Source organism: Boleophthalmus pectinirostris, unplaced genomic scaffold (assembly GCF_026225935.1).
Source record: "Boleophthalmus pectinirostris isolate CB_2022bp ecotype Guang Dong unplaced genomic scaffold, ASM2622593v1 HiC_scaffold_6, whole genome shotgun sequence".
Classification (NCBI taxonomy): Eukaryota; Metazoa; Chordata; class Actinopteri; order Gobiiformes; family Gobiidae; genus Boleophthalmus; species Boleophthalmus pectinirostris.
Genome location: NW_026571447.1, coordinates 6415558 through 6440084, shown reverse-complemented (window position 1 = coordinate 6440084; position 24527 = coordinate 6415558). Strand labels below are relative to the sequence as shown.

Below are 24527 nucleotides of genomic sequence, written 5' to 3'. Positions count from 1 at the left end.
GTTCGTGCATATTGTCTAATGTATTCTAATTCCTGACCTATTTGCTGGAGAGAAATGAAATTGAGTGGAGGCACTAGGTGGCTGGCTCCCTGTGACTTTGGGAAATAAATAATGAGTATTTAATTACAATGTATTTTTATTTTAGTTTGTTCATTCTTAAATGTTATTCTAAATGTGTAGATAATGATAATCTTATACCATTCAAATAAAATGTTTTTAATATTTTCATTACACCCGGCACAAATCTGTCCACTCAGACTTACCGGCACCTACACCAGCAGCATGATTTATTGAGCCTTCCAACTCCTGGTAGGTAAATGATGGATGCATCCAACAAAAGAAAAGTTTCTGAACAAAACTGAACGATTAATGCTGCGTGGGCAGATTCATTTGCTTCACGGCTGATGAGACTGAGACACGCGATAAAATGATGACGGAACACAGACGCAGACAGGATTTTTGATTCGCTGTAAGTGGATAATTGAACTTTGGATTTTTATTTCTTACAAATACACATTGAGTATTTCATTTGAAAGTGAGCCTCAACCAAGTTTTAGATTAGATTAGATTCAACTTTAATTGTCATTACACATGTATAAATACAAGGTAACAAATGTGGTTTAACGCCTAATCAGAAATGCAACGAGCAGCAAGTGCGATATAAAGAGAATGTGGAGTATATACAATAAAAAAGTGCATTTTTTTCTGAGCTCAAAGTGTTTTTGTTACATTCAGAAATAAAATTGTGTTTTCTGTAACATTTCATTGATTTCATATGCAACACACTATAGTCATACAGGTAAAAAATACAGGTAAAAAAAAAAAAAAAAGGGTTTAAGGTTGCCAACTAATGATCTAGATGTCACTGTATATATATATATTTTTCCCTTTTATTTATTTTATTTTATTTTGTGTATTATAATTTAATAACTTTATTAATAACTTAATTAATAACTTAATAAAAATTAAAAAGATATTGTTCTAACGTTCCGTTATGTTCAGAAGCTGCGATTAGTCCCGTCCCCCATGAAAAGCTTTGTCAGGTTGTGAAGACGCTGCTGCTGAATCCAGGGTTTTATCACATGCCCAGTGTCGGTAACAACACTGGAAGTTGTCATCGGCATGTTTCCTGACATCTTCCGGTAAGTGTGAATACATGCATCACGAATTTCGGACTTTCGGTCATTGCGCAATGCATACTGGGAAGAATTTTCAAAAAAGTGAGCATCATCATCGGGATGATTTCTTAGGCAGCCAAAGGTTTCCTTTTTGGTCCTTCCAATACTGCCCATTGCCTTTGCCTTTCACTATTTTTCAGTTCTGTTGGAAAAAGAAACAATTTGAATGGAGCTTTCACATAGATTCACACAGATCTGATTCCCTTTTGCAGTTACGGAGTTCGCAAACTTCTGAAGTCCATTTCTCGAGCCGTTTTCCGCTGTTAGGATCCAACAACCACACAATTACGATGTCCGAATCCCAAAACTAAAATATGACAATATCAGAACCAGAAACAAAAGTGATAGACTAGAAAAGTCTGCCTTTGTCAATAGACGCATCCCACTGGGAAAACAAACATGGAGGTTTGATGCTCACTTTTTCGGTAAACTCCTTTCCAGTATACACTGCGCAATGACCGGAAGTCAGAAATTCATGATCCATGTATTTCATTCCTTTCAGTCAATCATCTAACCAACTTTGTGCTCCCTCTGGTGGCTGTTTACGAGAGTGCAGCCTTGACGTTAGAAACATTTGTAAGTATGAATGCAGTGATGTTTTCTACGCTTGGAACACACAGATCTGTTTACGTACAACAGAAGTAAATGAGCCTTTACACCTCTCCAGAACCTGATGAGCAATAAATAAGAAAAACTATGACGATAGGCCATTATAATTAGTACATCTAACTGAATATGAATTTGTCTTCTGGCGCAGAGTAAACGGTGGAGATAATGTGTCTGCTGCGGCTCTTTTAATAGTCCCTCATGCATCACCTCCTTGTGTTCTCTGCGTTGTTTTTGTGATGTTCTGGGTGACTGGTGCCAAGTCTGTACCCAAGGCTGGTGCAGGAGTGATGCCCGACGCTCGCTAATGGGGCTGGCTCTGGTTCTGCATGTTTACACTGAGCTCTGTTTCCTCGTACAGTCGCTTGTTTTAAAGGTCCTATGTTACACAAAATTGACTCTTGTGAACTTGAATTGTGCACTATTCAACTTTTTTGGTGCTGGTCTCCATGGAGATGTTATAGCTTTGCCTGGAATATCCCAGGATATGACATTAAACATATCCATCTACTCTAGCCTTTATTCATTACATGTACATTAAGAGTTTCTGTTGCTCAAAAATGAATAAATTCTTGTGAACAGAGGCGACTCTCCACAGATCTAAACTGTAATGTCGCATAAGTGCTGTAATCTGCTTGTCTCCCTCGTGATACATATATTTAATCTGTACTGTGGAACATTCTGGACCAGGAGTGTCAAACTCAAATTCACAGAGGCCAAAATCAAAAACTGGGACCAAGTCGTGGGCCAAACTAAACATTTATTGAAAAAATTCGACAACATCTGCATGTTTTCTTTTGTTTCATATTAAAATAAATGTTTAATCATAGTTTTGCTTAAACACTGAATCCAGAACAAGCAAAATATAAAATAATAACAAAATGTGGTAACACTTTAATTTAGGGACCATATATTAATAGGTAACTAAGTGGTAATTGGTTTTGCTATTTAGTTGTTACTTAGCTATTAGTTGGTATTAATCAAACACTTATTAATGCTTATTAAGATTTCAGTGTCTGCTCAAAAACATCAATTATAATCTCCACCACTTTAATGGGAAGAAAATAGTTAATCCGTTAGTACTTGCAAAATACGGCCTTAGACAAAAATGCATTAAAAGTACTTTATAAATACTAACAAAGATGTAATTAAGCACTTATTATGTATTTTACTATTAACTAGCTATTAATATGTGGTTCCTAAACTAACGTGTTATCCAAATTTTAAATAAAGAATGTCCATCCCTAGTCATTTCTATCTTTAGCCGGTGGAAACAGGCCGCTCTAGTACTATAATTTGATATCCAGAATCCAGGATTTCTTCCGGGCCAAAATGTAATTATATTGCAGGTCCATAACTTTTTGAGTTATGTTGCTAACAGACAAACCTGGGCCTGAGTTTGACATGTCTGTTCTAGACAAAGCAATAACCATGGACACCAGCAGGTGGCGGACCCTCTCCTAGAAATGATACGCAGAGCACCTTTAAGTCTTTTTAAAATGTTGTTACCTCATCAAAGTAGACCTGGACTTGTGTTTTGTTTCATTCACACATGTTTGAGAATTCTTTTATTATTAGTCTCTTCTACATCTCCAAATCTCAAAATGCTCTGTTCCACCTTGTGATGTCATGATTCAAGTTAACAGCTACCATTTTACATTTTGTTCATTAGAGTAAAGGAAATACCAGGTCTGAAATTATCCGAATGATTCTAGGTAAGGAGGTGTATGGAGTTTAAAAACACAGTGGAGCGCTTCCTGTATCACCATATGACATCACAAGGTGGAACAGAGAATGATCAGCTCAACCTTTTGATATCACAAAGAGGTAGTTTTCAAGTTAACAGCTACCTTTTACCTTTTACATTTTGTAGAGATGTACAGAGACATTGGAAATTCCAAGTCTGAAATTATCCAAATTATTCTAATGAACGTTTATGGAGTTAAATATGCGGGATTTGTGTGTTAAAAATGTGTGAATGAAACAAAACACAACTCCGGGTCTGTTTTTGATGAGGAAACAACATTAGAACAGAACAGAATAAGGCCCTTTAGTGCAGCTCAAGCAGAAAACAGAAAATAGTGATTAGTGTAAGACTGTAATCTTAAAACGATGACAGCTAATTAGGGATGTCATAATATGAAAGAAGGAGAGTGGAAAAATATTGCAACTTTATAATTATTCACAATTCTTGACAACAAAAAAGTAAAAAAAAAAAAAAAAGAAAAGAAACTGTCATTAGTGTTTCCTGGCTTGGTGATTCGTGCGTGTTTGAGCCATCGTTTATCGCTTATTTTTGCTGATCAACTTCTTTTTTCACCGCCAACGGCAAATGCCCACTGCTCTGTACTTACTTCAGTTCTTCAATTTTATTTTCTTATTCAGTGATAGGTAGTGCTGGGCGAATGGAGCCTCGCGAAGCATTGACACCTCAGTCGCAATATTGTCTCAAATGGTTCGACGTGTCTGAGGCCTCGGAGAAACACTGACCTCTAGTGGACAAATTTAACCATTGGCGTCTCAGGTGTCTCAGCATCGATGAAGTATTGTTAGTGTAAGACAATACTTGTGTGCAGATCATACACTGTACCTAACAACAACAATAATAATGATTTAAAATAATATGTAAAGAGCAACATAAATAGCAGCTGTAAATAAGAAAATCGGTGACCTTGGATCGCTTTTTTCCACTTGTAGATGCCATCGAAAATGAAACAAATGCCAAAAGTCGCCAAAATCACCACTAACGTCACACAATACTCCTCACTACCCAACATTTTTAAGAAATATTGGTGCATCTTTTATACTGTAGCAGTTTAGCGCTTGTCAAACCACGGAAGTGCGCTGAACACTCTGAAGCATCTTCGCCGAGCCAATGAAACGCTTCGATACACTGAAGCGATCGACACGCAGAGCGAAGCAGTAGGGGGAGGGACCGACACTTCCACACTTTGGTCACGTGAGCGGCTGCTGCGAGACGAGCTCCGAGGCAGAGCTTCAGAGCGATTTGTTTCAGAAAGAACGAGACGTGCTCCTGAGCTCCGACTCATTTGAACAGCATTAGTGATAGACATAACATTCGGCAGCGTTGCATAGTCATTTTGGTCCAAAGAAAAAAAAAAATCACTGTTCGCTGGAGTGATGTGCAGCTATCCATTGGAGGGGCCAACAGCTTCACAGCTCTTTGTTGTGATGACGTTTATCCCGACATCAGCTCCCATTGGGTATCACAGTTTTCAAATTGGTTAAGAAAGTCACTTCTTTCTTTTATTAAGTTTTTTAGATGAACATTGTGATTTAAAATGTCCAAATTACAACATAATGATCCATGGATGTCATAGATCAGTGTTTCATAAAACTTTTTTTTTTTTTCTGGGGACCCATAGTTTAAAAGTCACAAACCTCGGCAACCCAAGTCAATAGACATTATTCGTAAATCACAAAATAAAGGTGGATTTGACCATTATTGGACATTAATGAGGACATTTTATTGTTGATTGAGTGATCGTGTCTCTCTGAACAATTAGTTTTAATCAAGTTTTAAACAATGATGAACAGTCATTGAAGCAGCAATAAAAAGATCCATAAGTCTCCTGTTTGGACATTAAATGTAGCCCATTTCTTTTTCTTTTCAACATTCAATTGAAACAGCAATACTGGAACAAAATAGTCATTAAAATAATTACAAAAACATAAAAAATGATACAAAACATGTCTTAACATTTCAACACTTCTCATGAAATAGCTGGACCTGTGTTTTTCTAGAACTGTATGCACTCTTGACACATTTAATGTTAGCTCCATAATATTTTGTTTGTGATAAAGTTGATTGCCGCCCTCTAGTGGACGCCTTTGGTTTTAAGTTTTGTTTTCTGCCGCATGTGCTCACTTCAAGCGCGATCGGTTCTCAGTGCAGTCTCAGACAAAATACGTCTCTGTTCTCAGCCTTGGGGCATCTTTGTCCATAAGTTTGGCTTGTTTTATGTTGTAATGTTGTTTTCTTGTATTGTTATACATATTTGAAAGTTGAACAGTGGATTGACACATTCACGGTGTTGCCTATTGCTGGTTTCTGTTGCTAGCTCTGTCCTGTTTTTGGGCTGGGTAGTGGGGCTTTTATTTTGCTGGAACATGTACAATTTGTTAATACACATTTTTTGTGTGTTCTGTTGCAGTTTTACAAAAAAGATAAAGAGACAAGTGTAGAGATAAACGTCAGTAAAGACAAGTCTTCTCCATATGGTCATGTGGACTCTCTTTTGTATGTTCGCTATCTGTCTAACCCTGATAATGACGCCATCGTGAAGACAGAATACTGTATATGGGTGCGGGCAAGCAGTAACGGAGGGAAACAGGGGCAGTTTTTTTACATTCAAATAGCTCTTATTCAGAAACTAGAGGGACTATTGAAATAAGTAAAATATCAGAATGTAGGAAAGAGTTACACTCCAACAGCGTCAAGTTAAACCTGTGATATTCTTTCAAGTTGTTGACAAAAAATTTAAAAACTCATGTCGGTAACGGAGGGACTGAAATATGCAGCACTTTTTGGGCAATAAATCCAAACAGTGATAACTCTTGGTTCTCACTTCCATATCCTTAACAAACTGGTTTGAATATTTGCTTCATATAGTTTTCTACCATATGGTACAAGATTAGGTTGAAAAACCTCTTGCTTTTTGAGTAATGAGATTTTTTTTTTAAGAAAGGTCATGGTAACGGAGGGAAAAGTAACAGAGGGAAAATTGTGCAAACAAGTAGAAGGTGCAGGATTTTACATCATTTGTCTCAGCTTTTTTCTTCTGAATACTTTAATATTACTTAAAAAAATGAAAGTAACTATTTCTATAAATTATGTCAGTCCTTCCAAGCAAATGTTTATCATTTTAAATACTTTTTTTTTTTAAATCATGTACCTTCATCAACAGATGGAAAGATGGAACAACACAAGATATGATGAAATACATCCATTTATTTACATGATTTGCAGGTCTTTGAAATTTGGGAAATAATTTTTGTTCCATGTTTCATACATGGTCTGTTTAAAACATATGGGAACTTTAGAACCAAAAATGGTACAGACAAAAGGTCAACAGTTTCATAAACTAGAGTACATATGTATCTGTTCAATACATTTTTATATCAGATGCATTAACTTGAATTTTTGGCCTTGCTGTTTACTTCTGCTTGACTGGGCCCATATTTCAGACTTAGATGTAGATCGTGACAAGGCGACCCAAAAAAAAAATCTCTTGCGACTCACCTGAGGGTCACGACCCTGTCTTTGGGAAACCATGTCATAGATTATAACTATACAGCAGACACAAGCACAATGTCTTTTTTAAATTTATATACCTTCTATCTCCTTTCACAGTTTAAAAATCAGGTACCCCAGCTTTGATTTTGGTTGTTATTATTATAGTTTCCCATAATTACATGCTAGACCTAAAAAAGAAATGATTATCAGAGTGCTTTTCTGCTTTGTTTTCATGCATTCTCCTCCCTGACCATTCCACCAGCCCCTCCTCCAACCCAATGAATCCTATTAGTGAAAATGGTGGAGATCTAATTTGCAGAACCTGGTATAAGGGCGGAGCATCGATCAGTTCGGGCCAAATGTCAGGTGGGCTCTGTCTGCTGACCTTTTCTGTGTTCTGTCCCAGGACTGAAGCTGATAAAAGGCAGCTCCACCCCCCTGCGGACCCCCACCACGGGCCCCCAGACCCCCCAGACCCACCCGTCGCCCCAGCCCCGAGACACCGTCCAGCTGAAGGACATCGTGTGCTACCTGTCCCTGCTGGAAGGAGGAAGGCCAGAGGACAAACTGGAATGTGAGTGTGAAATACGGCAAGACATGAATGAGTTAAAGGTCCTATATTACACAAAAATGACTCTTGTGAGCTTTAAACCGTGTTATAATGTTGTTATCTCATCCAAAACATACCTGGAGTTCTGTTTTGTTTCATTCTCACATGCTTTAGAATTTTTTATTATTAGTCTGTCTACACCTCTAAAGCTCAAAACGCACTCTTCTATTTTATATCACGAAGCTGTAGATTGCAAGTTAGCAGCTCCTTTTACCTTTTGTTCAATAGAGACTGGCAATAGGTGGGTTTCACGTGACGTCACAGGGCTACGTTTGTCAGCGCGAGAAATCAGATGGAGGGCAGGAAGTGAACTGACTGGAGGAAGCTGTTGTTTCTTTTTCTGGAAAATGCCTGTGTGTTGTGTAGTTTACGTAGGGTGACCAAACGTCCGTTTTTCCCCGGACATGTCCGTATTTTATCATGTCCGGGGCGTCCGGGTTTTTTTTTTTAATAAAGTGATGCAAATGTCCGGGTTTTCATTACCGTTCATTAAACTGAGCGTCTCTCGTAGCATCTGTGACTCAGAAGGAGCGAGACACAGTCAGTCAGCCTGCAAGATACCGAGTAGTCAACTTTATATTTTACAATTATTATATCTGTTTTAAGGCTGTAAAACCCCTCAGCACACACTTTATACACTTTTCTCAGACAGGGCAGGTGCAACCCTTTTTACTTCCTTCTTAAAACTTATTTCTGCTGTCGTCCTTATGTTATTTATCTCCTTCTTTATGTAACGAATTGAAGATTAATTTATTCCGTAATGGAGCCCAACAGCGCAGAGAACTGCACGGGTCCATTTTTGGAGACCCCCAGTACAACACCGCACCTGCCCGTTAACCGGAGATTATATCAAATTTTTGCACTGCCTACGCCATGGACTGAACCAAGACCAAACCAGGATTAACCTAGGACAGATTCCAGGACTGAAGAGGAGGACTAATCCACGACTGAACTAGGACTAAAACAGTACTAAACCAGAACTGAAACAGGACACAAACAGAAATATGGTCATCCTAGTTTACGGCTGTGTCAATCGTTCTAACCGAGAGAAGGAAAAGCGATTTTTTTAGAGTACCGAGGATAGTCGTCCACAAAGGTCAGAAATGGGAAAAGCTGACAGAACAACGCCGTAAAAAAGTGGATTACAAACCTGTTTTTGGTCGGGAGGAGCAGAATCCGCAAATGCTCGTGTCTGCAGTGACCACTTCGTCAAAGGTTTGTTACAAAGCTAAATTGTTTTTTGTGGTTTACCTTAACATAAACGAATCATTAATGACTAATAGCTAATGACGTTTGTTGACATTAAATAGTTGGGATAGAGGTTACTGCCGATACACTGCAGTTTTTCCCATAACATCTATACACATAAAATAAGAAACACTCACCCCGGCCAAGACCAAACGATAATCATCACGTAGGCGTTTTGCACCAAGGTTGAGGACCCATCCACTGACAAAAAAAAGTTCTATGCCTCCAAACTTTTGTACGCCTTCATCTGTTGTCTGGTGTAGAACGATGTCTGGAGAACTAGGTAAACTAACTGCTCGTACTTTTGCCTCGCTACTGGCTCTAAATCCTGACAATAAGAACTCTTCTCCATATCTGTGTTCTCCAGAGCCGTGTTTGTCGTGTTTGTCTTCACTTCCTGCCCTCCACCGAAATTCGTGCATCATCGTGATCATGTGACTGAAACCCTCCTATTCCAGGGCTGAAATCATCCAAATGATTGCACTTCCTGTATTACCTCATGACATCACAAGGTGGAACAGAGTGTTTTCTGTTTGAGAGATGCAGGATTTGCGTGTCAAACATGTGTGAATGAAACAAAACACAACTCCGGGTCTGTTTGTGATGAGGAAACATTAGAACAGATCAGAAAATAGTGTAATATTGGCCCTTTAAGACGACTTCAGATTAAAATATTGATCATGATTTAATTTTTAGTTTCATATTTGCTTATTGACACTTTGCGGCTGACGTCATCGACATTTCCTGGGGGTGTGAAGCTAACTGTAGGCACTGCTCTGTCTGAAGGCTCTGTTACTCAAGTTACACTTTAATCTGAGTTTTGTTTTGTCACAATCTGACCAGAAAGAAATGGCTTAGCTGGAACTACAACAGGAGATCTGATTTGTGACACAAGCTATCTTTAGCCACGGTCCTTTTACAGCACTACAAAACAAAATAAAACATAGACTACAACCCCATGGATCATGACTGAAAGGGTTTAGGCTGAAGTTAAAAATATTTATGATGCCTAAAACTATTAAACAATAACAGAATTCCAAGAAAGAAATCAGCGTATGAACAGCAAGTTTGCATTTACAGTTTACTTGTGACTTACTGTACATATAAGAGACAAAATATAAATTAAAACAAACACAATTTAATGCATAATTCATTCATTTGAGAGCTCTATATCTTTCAAAACTTAACGCTTTATACTAGTGACCTTCTACAGTGTTAGAGCCAGTTCAGACCAGAGCGTCAAGGCGTCTAGATTATATGTAAAGTCTAGGTGGACGCGTGTCTAGGGCGTCCTGCGTTTTGGCGCCGTGTCTTCAGGCTTCAGCACGGCAAGAATCTGGCGTCTAGAGCGTCAACACCAGAACACTCAAGACGCGCATCCAGGGCGTCAGACGCGCCGTATCAACCAATCAGGGAGGAGTATCCAGTGACGTAGCGATGTCATTATCCAGAGGAAAGAGAAAGATCGCCGAACCGATCGCAAGGACCACATCAGAACCGGACGAGGACTACACCAGGACTAGACCAGGACCGGACCAGGACCGGACCAGGACCGGACCAGGACCAGACTTAACCAGGACTAGACCAGGACCAGACCAGGACCAGACTAAACCAGGCCCAGGAACGGACCAGGACTAGACCAGGACCAGACCAGGACTGGACCAGGACCAGACTAAACCAGGACTAGACCAGGACTGGACCAAAACTAACCCAGGACTAGACCAGGACCGGACCAGGAATGGACCAGGAACGGACCAGGACCAGACCAGGACTGGACCAGGACCAGACCAGGACTGCACCAGGACCAGACAAGGACTAAACCAGAACTAGACCAGGACCGGACCAGGACTAAACCAGAACTAGAACAAGACCGGACCAGGACCAGACTAAACCAGGACTAGAACAAGACCGGACCAGGACCAGACTAAAGCAGGACTAGATCAGGACCAGACCAGGACCAGACTAAACCAGGACTAGACCAGGACCGGACCAGGAACGAACCTGGACTAGACCAGGACTAGACCAGGACTAGACCAACACTAGCCCAGGATTGGACCAGGACTGGACCAGGACAAGACCAGAACTAGACCAGGACAAGACCAGAACTAGACCAGGGGCGTCAGGAGCATCTGAGTTCAAATGCAAAGTCGTCCAAATAGAGGCCCCGGTCTGAACAGACCTTTTTAAATCACTCAGCTTGTTCCAGACACAAACCCCTCAAACAGAAAAACAATAACTTTTTTCTTAGTTCTTATCTTAAATTTTTTAAAGATGCTATTTTTTATTTATTTATTTTCACACAAACCTAAACATGACCAGGAACGCTCGTATTGATCACAGTCTTTAAATCCATTTTGTATTTTTTCTTCAGTTAAAGTTTCCACTAACATGCTATTCTCACACTTCCTGATTATCGGACTAAGAAGAATATATTTTATAATTCTACACAGACGGCACACTGGGTTTACTTTGACATTCAGGGGTAAGAAAAGCAAAAAATCAGGTTCGCTTGACAGTAGGCAGGTACTTTTTTTCATTTAACTAATCGCTGCTATTTGGTCGTGATGTATGTAATGCGCTGCTAACGGGGCTAACTAAGCTTGTCCCAAATCCCGTAGGAAGAAGGGCAATAACGTCTTTCCCCTTGATAAAATTCACCAAACATTCTCTTTGTTCCGGCTTTAAATCCTCGATCTTGGAAATCATTGAAAACACAGAATGTATGGCTCTTCGCTGATTGTCTGGTGCCCGAACTCACACTTCCAGGGTTTTTGCGAACCGTCTAGTGGATTCTGATTCCTGAAAGTAGCCAGGCTGGTGCCACCTAGTCCCTCCGCTCAATTTCATTTCTCTCCAGCGACTAGGTGGCGCCAGGCTGGCTACTTTTAAGACATCTTCTATCAAGAGCTACTACAAATTGTTTTCACAGCTCCAATAATTTCAAATAAACAACACAATGAATTGACGCTGGGTGCACATTTGTTTAGAGTGACGTCTGGTGAAGCTCAGTTGTGATGGTTGCTGTGTGTGGGAGCCAGGCGGTCGGGCACTACTGACCTACAGTATAAACAGCTCCAAACAGAGACCTCCCTCACACTGATCCATACTTAGACCCCCTCACAGGGAGCCAGCTACTGTGAGGTCAGCAGAGGACACAAGATTATGCCCAAAAGACTATGACGAAACCAAACCAAAATCACAATTTAACAAATCAGCATTACAGGTGCGATTGAATTTATGTTTTAATAATAGGAGTCTGTTCAAAGTTCACATTTTAAGCACATCCAGAAGAACTGACAAAAGACTAAAATCTGAACTGACAAAGGGAATACAAGAATCACATTTCAGAACATACTGTTTTTGCTCAAATGAGGATCTAGTTTTGATATTAGTTTTGATATAGATTAGTATCTCATTTTAGATACTTTTGCCAACCCTTTCCCTTTCCCCATTGATTACATTCTACTTTGCCATGAAATATCCAAAAGGTAAATCCACAAATGTTGAACCTGAACATTTCTATTAGTGACAAGATCCTAGTGCTCACTGTATTACAACAAAAAATATATATTTAAACTAGGGATGGGCATGATTAGTCAACTAATCGATAATTGATCACTAAGAATTTCATCGATCATGTTCATTTTTTATCAACAAACCAAATGTAAGTTGCTGTAGCGCAGCGTAAGGAGAGGAGGCTGCGTCTGACAGACAAACAATTTTCAGTCTTTTCATCACAACAGGAGCCAAAATAAATAGAGTGAAATGAGTCTTAAATAAAGAGCTGCGCTAAACTTGCACATGTCTGATCTCTGAAAACATGAACCATCTCCAACGCAGCACACACACAGAACACACTCACCATCATCATCATCAACATCCCTCTGTCACAGAGAGAACACTCATATTCCACTGAGTCGTGTCCTTTAGTCCAACAGAAGCTGAACCGCATCAGCACAAAAGGAAAAAGCTTTTTTCAGCACATATAGTAGTATTGTTTCTGTAAAACGTAAACAAATGTGTCAAAGCTGCATTAAACACATTATAATGTCTAACGGGCTGATGTGGTTCTGTAGTGGTTTTGGTTTATATGTTACGAAGTTGAGTTTATTTATGCAGATTAGTAATAGTAATAATAATGATGATCATTTTAATCCTAAAAACATTAATGATTAATCAAAAAATGTTATTGTTATAGGGACAGTTTGGAATTTTGAACACAGGGACTCATTTCCTAGTGAGCCAGAGTGTAGGAGACGTCCAGTCCGTATTTGCAGAGGTCGCTGTTACTAGGCTAGTGCATGTCAATGGCCATAGTTATCCTGCCACTAAAAACAGTCTTACCCACTCCACAAAACACCTGAAACAAATCTATTATTACACCAGACTGTCCATGTGAATGTCTGTGTTGATAGAATAATGTTTGAAATAAAGCTAACCTTGCATCGCATGAATCGTCACATGTTGAGGAACTATTTTCTCATATCAGTCCGCGGCTGCCAAGCTTTCTATCAGGAAGTACAACTCTCTGCTGCTGCTCAGACATAAATCCTTCAAATGCAATATTCTATCAACACAGACATTTACATCGACAGTCTGGTGTAATAATAGATTTGCTTCAGGTTTGTGAAGTGGGTAAGAGTGTTTTTAGTGGCAGGATAACTATGGCCATTGACATGCACTAGCCTAGCACCAGCGACCTCTGCAAATACAAGGACTGGATGGAATATTAAAAAAAATTTCTCCACACGTCTCTTACACTCAGGCTCACTAGGAAATGAGGCCCTATGTCCAAGATTCTGAACTGTCCCTTTAATTCTCCTGACGATCAATTAAGAAAATTTAATCGAAATGCCCATCCCTAGTTTAAACTATATTTATTTTAGCTACCCCCATCTGTATTAAATATGATTGGCTTATAGAATGCTGTGATAATATCTGAAACTCAGCAAGTGATGCTTTGCAGCTGATGTCGTCAACATTCCCTGGGACCATGAAGCTAACTGAGATGTTTACACTAGAAGGAATCCGTGTGTCACTGTATCACTGTATCGGAAACGTCCAGACACATAGTTTCTGTGTCCGCAAGCCTTCACTATCCACGCAGCTTTGGGAATATTTGTTTACATTTTACAGAAACAAAACTTAAAACTACATGACTAATTTGCATAAACTAAGATCTCCAAAAAACAGCTCTCTATTGTGCAATGATGTGGTTCAGCTTCTATCGGACTTAAAAACGACACAACTCAGTGGAATATGAGTGTTCTTTTTGTGACAGAGGGTGATGGTGTTCTGTTGATGGTGAGTCTGCTCTGTGCTTCTGTTGCATTGGAGATGGATTCATTCTAAACTTTTCAGAAATTATACATCTGCAGGTCGTACGCACAGGCCGTATATATGAATGGACATATATTCTCGCCTCTTAGCGTTTTGGTGGTGAATTACTTCGCGGTGTACAGACCTGCATCAGCGTATCAGTGCTTTCAGGCGTCCACACAGTGCCAGATCAGATCCGTACTCAAATGAATCCATGGGAGCTGGCGGCACCAGATCATTCCGTCTCTGGAACCGTTTTCAATCGGATTAGTGTGGACGAACACTGGATCTGCAACGAAAATGACTCGAATATGTACTAGTGTGGACTGGGCCTGAGGCATTGCTCTGTCTGAAGCTCTGTTACTCAAGTTAGATTTTAATCTGGGGTTTGTTTTAACACAATCTGACCAGAAAAAAACTCACCTGGCTGGAACACAACAGATGAGCTTTTTCACTTAGCCACTCTCACCTAAACATGACCATGAACCTCGTATTGATCACAGGCTTTGAATCCATTTTAGATTTTTTCTTGAGTTTTCAGACATGACAGTGTTTGCTAAAGAGTGCATTGTATCGCCATGGTAACCGATGATCACTCCATCATAAACATACACGTAGAACACCCCCGGCGTGACGTCACCGCAGTGTATCAATAAAACCAATGTGCAGATTGTGCTGGAGACACTTGGAAAAAGAGCCTTGTGACAGTTGTGATGAGGAGACGGCCGTTTCCATGGTTTCCGGGGACGAGCGGTGCCGTGCCGCGATTGGCCGCGTGCGTCCTCGCAGCCAAACCTGAATGACACATAAACGCTAACACTAACATCAGCTCTGTGTCCCCGCAGTCATGTTCCGCCTCTACGATACCGACGGCAACGGATCCCTGGACAGCTCGGTAAAGACGCACACGTACATACACAAAACACACACACACACACACACACTGCACCAGACGCATTAACACATCCTTTAGCGAGCATGTCTATCCACTGTCAACACATTTTTCAAACACTGAAGTATAAAAAATAGGTTACACAACAGAAAAACTACACAAAGCAAACTGAGTCATGACGTCTCCACATCTTACGAAAGCGTTTTTAACCTTTTTAACACGTTGTTGATCACCGGCTTTGAACAATACGCAAGTTCGTCTTTGTTTACTTAAATGAGAGTCTGGAGCGTGGGTGCGTATCACGTAGTAAATTTAGGTGCGGAGCTGAAGAGGAGACCGGGTGGGCGGCGGGTTTGTGTAACAGATCTTATTATTTGTAACCTTTCAGAGCCGGGGTGTGTGTGAATAGGCCTTATAATCTGCTCGTATTTAAAGACTTGACCTGAATAGAGCATGTGAGTAAATTGAAATGACCGTAATGAGTCAGACCCTCATCACAGTGATTCACGGGTAATTTTGTGGATAATGTCACGGAGGAGAAACGCAAACATAGTCATTAGAGCGTCAGCTTTTGTCTCTGTGCATGTGTGAGGAGAGAGGCTCTGCACCCTGCCATTTCGCCCGCCTGCTCCTGCCCCATTCACTCAGTACGCTGCAAAAAAAAGGGTCTGTGTACTTTTAAAGTCTGGAGTTTGATTTTAGTCGCTTTGAGTAGTGTTGGGCGATATGATCGATCTTGATTTTCGATTTGATCTTCTTCCATCGTATAGAAAAGGCTTCAGACTTCACTATTTCTTATTTCATGTTGACAGGACCAATAATTACCAGAAAAATTCACATGTAAAGTTTGGAATGAGTTTGTACAATATATTAAACCTAAATAATCCGTGTATCATTCGTTCATTTGATTTTCAATATAAAACCAAAAATAAGAAAATGAAAAAAAAACAAAACTATTTTCTTCTTTATTTGTCTCCAAAACCAAAATGAAACAACGGATAATGATTCGTTTTTCAGTTTTTGATTTAGTTTTTAAATGAATAATGAAAAAAAAACGGATAAAGGACGTTTCTGTGACTTACACTGCGATGTCGGACTTTTGCGCTGCATACGGACTGAAGCAGGACTAAAACAGGACTAAAACATGACTGAACCGGTCTCAGTCCTGGTCTCAGTCCTGGTCTCGGTCAGGTCCGGGTCTCAGTCCCAATCTGGTCCCAGTCTCAGTCCTGATCACCCGACAGTCTACACAGGTGCACCTCCAGGCCCATCCCGATGTTCCTGGTTCAGTCCTGTTTTAGTCCTGGTCCTGGTTCAGTCGTGTGGTTCAGTCCTGTTCAGTCCTGGTTCAGTCCTGTTAGTCCTGGTTAGTCCTGGTTCAGTCCAGTTTTAGTCCTGGTTCAGTCCTGGTTTAGTCCAGTTTTAGTCCTGGTTTCCCTGGTTCAGTCCTGTTTAGTCCTGGTTCAGTCAGTGGTTTGTTCAGTCCAGTGTTTTAGTCCTGGTTCAGTTTAGTCCAGTTTTAGTCCTGTTTTGTTGTTTAGTCCTGTTCAGTCCTGTTTTAGTCCTGGTTCAGTCAGTCAGTCCTGGTTCAGTCCAGTTTTAGTCCTGGTTCAGTCCTGGTTCAGTCATGGTTTAGTCCAGTTTTAGTCCTGGTTTAGTCCTGGTTCAGTCCTGTTTTAGTCCTGGTTCAGTCATGGTTTAGTCCAGTTTTAGTCCTGGTTTAGTCCTGGTTCAGTCCTGTTTTAGTCCTGGTTTAGTCCTGGTTCAGTCCAGTTTTAGTCCTGGTTCAGTCCTGGTTAGTCATGGTTTAGTCCAGTTTTAGTCCTGGTTTAGTCCTGGTTCAGTCCTGGTTCAGTCCAGTCCTGTTTTAGTCCTGGTTCAGTCCAGTCCTGTTTCAGTCCTGTTTAGTCCTGTTCAGTCCAGTCCTGTTTAGTCCTGGTTCAGTCCTGGTTCAGTCTTTAGTCCTGGTTCAGTCCCTGTTAGTTTTTAGTCCTTTAGTCCTGTTCAGTCCTGTTCAGTCCAGTTTAGTCCTGTTTTAGTCCTGGTTCAGTCCTGGTTCAGTCCAGTTTTAGTCCTGTTTAGTCCTGGTTCAGTCCTGGTTCAGTCCTGTTTTAGTCCTGGTTCAGTCCTGGTTCAGTCCGTATGCAGCATCGCAGTTTAAGTCACATAAAAAGGAAACGGCCTTTATCCAATTTTTTCATTATTCATTTAAACACAAAATTGAAAACTGAAAAAACTAATCGTTATCTGTTTTTTTTTTCTTCCATTTTGGTTTTGGAGACAAATAATAATGAAAATAATTGCTTTTTTCATTTTCTTATTTTTGGTTTTATATTGAAAAACGAATGAACGAATGAGACACGGATTGTAAATGCAAGTATTACTGCCTTTACTCTCCATAACTTGGAATATAAAGATGAGAAGCACCAGAGGAGATGGCTGGATCAGAGAGGGAGGGGGAGAGGGGGAACGCTTAAACAACACCACATTATCACATAGTTAACTTGGACTCAGATGCATCACAAAGAACACAGTCAAACACAAACGTCTTAGTACAGTTGAACAGAAAGTGTCCTTCTATAGGTGATGCTTAATATGATAAATTGGGCTGATAAACAACAAAGCAAGATATGATTTTATTATGTGAACTAAAATATCCTCCAAAACTGGGAAATACTCTAATTAGAAAACAGGCTGGGAATGAATAAACTCAGAAACAGGTTCTACAAAGAGGGAATAATGCAGAATTGCACAAATTGCAAACAGCAGATTTCAGAATCATAGTTTCAGACACAAAGCTTGAGTGTCTCTTGACTGGTCAACAATCGAGCAAAGACTGAATGAACAAGGGGAGGATGTACAGACTACCCATATGGAAAAGGTATAGACAAATCATACACCATTTGAACATGTTTTATCTGAATCTTAAAAGATTTGGATATACAGTGAAAACAGTTACAAGATCTTTGGTAAATATGTGCAACATGAAACATATATAAAACTTTGTAACCTGCAAGGGATGAATATGACACTAATCCCACAAACAATATCCTCACAAGTGTTGGACAAAGGTCATTTTTACCACAAAATCAGAGAAAAACAAGTGAAATGATGATTGTTTCCTTAAACTTGATTGCTGTGTTGTGTGTGTATGAGAGTGAGAAAGAAAATTGTGTGTGTGTGTGTGTGTGTGGGCAGCATAGGGGTAAACACAGTAATGTAAATATTGCATTACCAACCTGTAAAAAACATAAGACACACACTCTTCCACTGATGTCACAGTGAACATACATCAGGCTGTGAAAAGATTTTTACTCTGCAAAATCCTGTAGCCTCTTTCCTTGTTGCCTCTTCGAAGTTGCCATGTACTTGTGGGATTTTGAGGTACTTGTAACTGTCCTCAACATCTGCTATAGTTCCCTCCACAGGTAGTAGTTGGTTAGCTTTATTGGTAAGTCACTGGGCTTTCACATGGGCAGACCTGGGTTCAAATCCCCTTTCTGAATCAGATTTTGTTTTGTTTTAACTGCAACATATAATTAAAGAATACAAACATTACATGGAACATACAAAGAAAATGTAGTTTATCATGCAAATTACCTGTAAATGTCATGCAAAATCTTCACTGTATCTTTATAAGTTTATCATAATATAGTTGTATAAGAAAAATGCAAAAGGGGGAAACTTTCAGGAGTAAATCACACATGACACATAATCCTTATATAAAGATTTACTACAAAGACAGTGGTAAATTCTTTTTTTTTTTTTTTTTTTTTTCCATATGGTTATCCTGGGATGAGGAGGCATTGAGAAGCAGCTGTAGGACAAATAGGGAGGTAGCAAAGAGGGATCACAATAGGCTGGGAAATGGAGATGCAGATTTAAGTGAAAACCTGTGAACATCACATGACGGACATAAAGAGATGCAAAGTGGCACGGGCTGCTTTTTCCTAAACAAAGAGTGTAAATCTTCGTCAGCTCCAGACGTTTTTACTGCCACACTATTGACCTGCTGATTAAAATGCACATGTTTTATCATCCAGATCAAGCAAAGTGTAGATCACAATCTAGCGATCTTTCGACTTTTGCCACAGCCTGAGCTTTCATGTAGCTACCTTATAGGTACCTAATAATATTATTATTAATTGGAGTAAAATGATGGTAAAATGATTCATAATCTTGGAGTAAATTCTACTGTATTTAGTGGAGAATGCTGGTAGAGTAACTTTATTTCTCTTTAAATAAGAGTATAATTTAATCATTTAGGGTAAAAGTACACTTTTGCAAGCATAAATTTTACTCTTTTTAGACAGGGACCAAATATAGTTTTTTTTGTTTAAAAAAAAAGTAAAATTTTCTTCAGTTAAAGTAAAATGTACTCTACTTTCGTTATGTCTTGTGTATAGCTGAAATATATTTGTATTACAATATTTTATCATTATCATATTTTGACTTGTACATATACATTTATATAATTGTCTTATTTAACACCAGTCTCTTTCTATTTTTGCTACTTATTATTATTTAAATTTGCTCTCTGTTATTATAATATACTGTGATGTGTGAGCTACTTTGTCCAAATCATTTCCTTTTGTGGATCATTAAAGTTTGTTAAAGTCTAAGGTTAGATTTTCTTTGCTTATATGATCTAAGACTGGGTAGAGCAGTCGAAAATTGTTCTTGTACTAAGATTATCCTTACTTCAATATAATATTATTATATTCAAGTATTATTATAATATTCATATAGTGGTCCTGGAAAGTAGTGAAGTAAAAATAACTCTTCTCTTATTGTAACTGCCTGGACATGCAGAAATGTAATTAAACTGAACTGAATACAACAGAAAATAATGCACAAAATAGTGTAGTGCAGAAGGAAGGTATATGGAATTAAGTAAAAAAAAAAAAAAAAAAAAGAATTAAAAATATATATATTTAAATCTTCAAAGTTTTTTTGTGAAACTGTTTTTAAGATTAATTTCAAACTAATAAGCCTCAAAAATAAATAAATAAATAAATTAATTAATTAAATAAAAAATCTGCGAATTAGATTATAAAATTCTCCTTTGCCAATTAACCATTAAGTTGTAAGTGTGAAAAAGAAGCATCGTGTTGAAACCACTCACATACATCTTCAACAGGTACATTTAAAAAGTAAAAAATAAAATATAATCAAATAAAATAAACATCTTACAGAGATAAATACAGCCACTGTGTGTTTCTAAAGTGTGTGTGTGTGTGTGTGTGCGTGTGTGTGTGTGGGTGTGTGTTATGCCCACAGGAGCTGGAGCACATCATATCACAGATGATGCACGTGGCTGAATACCTGGAGTGGGACGTGACCGAGCTCAAACCAGTAAGACTTTTGTCGTGGGGAAACTATCATTTTTAAAAATATTAAAGTGAAATTTGAGCAGCTCCACTAAATAATGAACTGCTTAACAATCCTATTTTACACAACATTGATTCTTGTGAGCTTTTAGTCGTGTTGGAATCCTGTTGCCTTCTCAAAAACAGACCTGGAGTTGATTTAGTTTAACTTGCACATGCTTGAGTACATCTCCAAAGCTCAAAATGCTCTGTTCCACCTTGTGATGTCATGTAGTGGTAGTTTTCATGTTAACTGGGAAACCTTTTACCTTTTGTTCAGTAGAAATGGACAATTCCAGAGCATTTTGAGCTTTGGAGATGTAGATGGACTAAGAATAAAGGATTACTCAAACACAACTCCAGGTATTTTTTGAGGAAGTAAACAGCATTATAACATGAACATGCCTTAAAGCTCAGACGAGTCATTTTTGCATAATAGGCTCTGTTCACGGTTACCAGGAAGACGTTTGGAAAGATGCGATTACAACTTCAGCTAACACGGATCTATTAAAACCAACAAACTCACTGATCCGCAGTAAAATGAAGACTGCATACATATGTGATGTTTGGAATCATCTGGAATTTGGCATGTACCCAGTGCACTCAGAGTTGTGCATCAATGAGGAAATAATGACAACTAAGGTATGGTTTTAATTAGGGATGGGCATGATTAGTCGATTAATCTATAATTTATCATTCAGAATTTCGTCGATTACGTTTTTTTTACGTAATTTCTAATCAACAAACTGAATGTAGGTTTGTGTGTGTAGATATGAAGCTGCGCAAACACTGGAGTTGCAGCCTCAGTCCCACGTTTGGACTCTGGTACCTCCTTGGAGATCACTGTACCCCTCAGTGAGTGTGTTTACCTCCACATCAGTGTCCCGGTGTCGTCATGGTGCATGTTTATGCAGTATCCCAGTTACTGCAGCATAACAAGCTGCACTAAACCTGCACACGTACGATCTTTGAAAACATCGTGACACACACAGAACAGACTCACCTTCAGCATCAACACCCCTCTGGCACAGAGAGAACACTCATATTCCACTGAGTCGTGTCCTTTAGTCTGACAGAAGCTGAACCACATCAGCGCACAAGAGCGTTTTTTTTTTTTCTTCGCTTAGTTTATGCAAATTAGCCATGCGGTTTTAAGTTTCGTTTCTGTAAGACTTGCACAAAGCTGCATTAAAACACATTCTGCTCTCAAATGGGCTGATGTGGTTCTATAGTAGTTTTGGTTTATATGTTGTCAAGTTGAGTATATTTATGCAAATTAGTAATAGTAATAACAATGATGATACTGATTATATAAAACGTTAATGATTAATCGAAAATTGATCGTTAATTCTCCCGACAATCGATTAATAAAATTTCTTCGAATGCCCATCCCTGGTTGTAACTGTTGATGAGCTGAACATAACGGAACAATACTATGACATGGAGATGAAGAAAACTGGGCCTGGGAAGATGTAATCGCATGTTTCCAAATGTCCTCCTGGTTTGTGTTGTAAATGTGAATAGAGCTTATTTAGGACCTTTTAAAAGACTTAACTAGATAAACAGTTTTTGTGTTTAGTAGTTTCAATATTAATGTTAATTGTGATGTTTTCTGTAGAGATGTATCACACTAGATTTTCATTTGAACTAAGCACTGATGCTGAAAAAAGTCCGTAAACATACATTGTGTAACTTTTCTAGTGTCAAATGCTCCATGGAGATGTTATTACTTTGTCTGGAATGTTTCACAGTATGGTGTTAAACCTTTCTATCTTCAAACCAGACCAAGTTACAGGTCAGATCTGTGGAGAGTCAACTCCACTCACCACTGTTGAGCAAGTTACTTCAAAACTGTTATGTGTTTACGCTAGCTCGATCGATTCCCAAACACTTAGTTTTTACCAATAATTAAGACATCTTTTAGAGGGGAATAAAAAACATTGAGGCACTTATTAACTTTGGTTACAACCTGATTCTGAAATTGCCCGAAATTAAGCCAACTAGTGAAATCGCTGCATGGCTACAGGTGAACCATGCACCCACTCACCTCTACGTCCAGCTGTGACAGCTGCGACAGCTGCCACGTCCTCAGTCAGAGGGTAGCTGAGTTGGAACAACGTATATCCATGTTTGAAAGCCGACTGGAGAGCGACCAGAACATCATCCTGGGGAAGACCCGTGCCACCGTCCAACAGCGCCCAGCTGGCTGACACCGTTCCACTACTCCGGAGACGCCCCTGAGCACCAGCCCTCTCCGCCCGACCCTGGCGTCCCAACTGGTACAAGGTGATCACTACTGGCTTCAGCGTGGGGCTAGACCTAAAGCCCCGCTGAGCTCTACTCCAGTCCAATCAGATCCCTGGACTGTTCTACCCCGTAATTGCTCCGGACAGCGAGGTAAGCGAGCAAACCGGCCGTCTTGCTCCTCCATATCCCTGGCAAATAAATTCAATGTCTTGGACTATGAGGATTTTCCTCCGTTGCCCCAAACCTACAACTGCCAGCTGCACTTCACCCCGGCTCCACCATCAGATCATCCCGGTGCACGCGGCATGACCATGACCACACCGCCACCTGCCTTGGGTAACCTGCACGAGAGTGAGTCTCCGCTGCTGTCCAGGTCTTCCCCTGCGGCCCCGGTGCCACCCGGAGGTTCTGCCGGAGATTCCGTGACGGGGGGGGGACCCGCAGCCCCCTCTCCGCGTGCGCCGAGAGGGGCCTCCGTTCCCTCCTCGCGCATGTCGAGGAGATGGTCTCGCTCCTGACCGTGCCGCCTCCCAGAGCTCGGCTCACGTCTCTGTGGTGCCCTCGGCCCCGGCGTCCAGACCAGACCCGTCTGTGCTGGTTCTCGGCTCCTCCATGGTCCGACACGTGAGAATTCAAAAAGGCCACACCTCCTGTCACCCAGGTGCTCTCGTGAAGGACATCATAGACTCCACCCCCACCACCTTACGTCATCACCCCACAGTATCAACGGTAGTTATTCATGTCGGAACTAACGACCTCAAATTGCAGCAGTCAGAAACACTTAAGGACAATTTCAAAATCCTCATCACCACAATCCACAGTTTAGACAAACAGTGTATCGTCTCCGGACCCTTTGTACCACCTCGTCTTGGAGACGAGAAGTTCAGCCGTTTAAGAGCACTGCACATATGGCTCAAAAGATACTGCAGAGACAATAAAATCCCCTACGTGGACAATTTTATCACATTTTTTAAGAGACCTGAACATTTTAAAAAGAACAGACTACACCTCAACATCCCTGGATCCTGTTTCCTCTCATATAATATTGAACTCACACTAGGTTCAGCATGACAATATAATCAAGGACAGTTAATTCCCGTTATTATCAGCAGAGAGCGGCATAAGCATAAAACATCTCATAGAGCCACCGCCAACATCAATAATCTTAGACCTCTTCAAAAAGCACATCCACCACAAATTCCTGTAGTTTCACAGTCACCATTAACCCTAAACATGGCCCTTTTAAATGTCCGCTCTCTGCTGAACAAGTCTTTTATTGTAAATGACCTAATTTTAGAACACAAACTTGACTGCTTCTTTTTAACTGAAACATGGCTGGGTACAGATGCACCAGTTGTTCTCACAGACGCCTCACCACCCACTTTTAACTTTGCTTTTTCAACCAGAAATGGTAAAAGGGGAGGTGGCACTGCTTCTATCTGTACAAACACTTTGGCCACCAAACCTATTTTATTGAATAATTTTACAAGTTTTGAACACCACTCAATTGTTTTTAGCAACCCCCAGATTTTATGCGTTACAGTGTACAGACCACCAAAGACATGCAGTATTTTTATCAATGAGTTTTCTGAGTTTTTATCTATTTTACACAATTCTTTTAATATGATTATTATAACCGGTGATTTGAACTTGCACAGAGATAATCTTTTAGATCCTGTTGCAAATGAATTTTTAAATGTTCTTAATTATATGGATTTTACTCAGCACGTCACACAGCCAACTCACAACAGAGGACACACTCTGGATCTGGTCATCACCTATGGCCTGACCACTAGTGTGT

At 39.8% G+C, this 24527-nt stretch overlaps 1 protein-coding gene across 6 annotated transcripts in view; it reads left to right on the top strand.

The window, feature by feature from the left end:
* The first annotated feature begins 7527 nt into the window (after positions 1 to 7527).
* dgkb (diacylglycerol kinase, beta) overlaps positions 7528 to 24527 on the top strand; it is a 159955-nt gene continuing 142955 nt past the window's right edge. For 4 of the 6 annotated variants that reach the window (XM_055163587.1, XM_055163586.1, XM_055163585.1 and 1 more), the window contains exons 1-3: positions 7543 to 7615; positions 15064 to 15113; positions 20391 to 20465. In XM_055163587.1, coding sequence (XP_055019562.1) covers positions 15066 to 15113; positions 20391 to 20465 — 123 coding nt within the window. In that variant the 5' untranslated portion in view covers positions 7543 to 7615; positions 15064 to 15065. Of the gene's footprint in view, positions 7616 to 15063; positions 15114 to 20390; positions 20466 to 24527 lie in introns of those variants that run through there. The other 2 variants (XM_055163583.1, XM_055163582.1) reach the window with 2 other exon arrangements.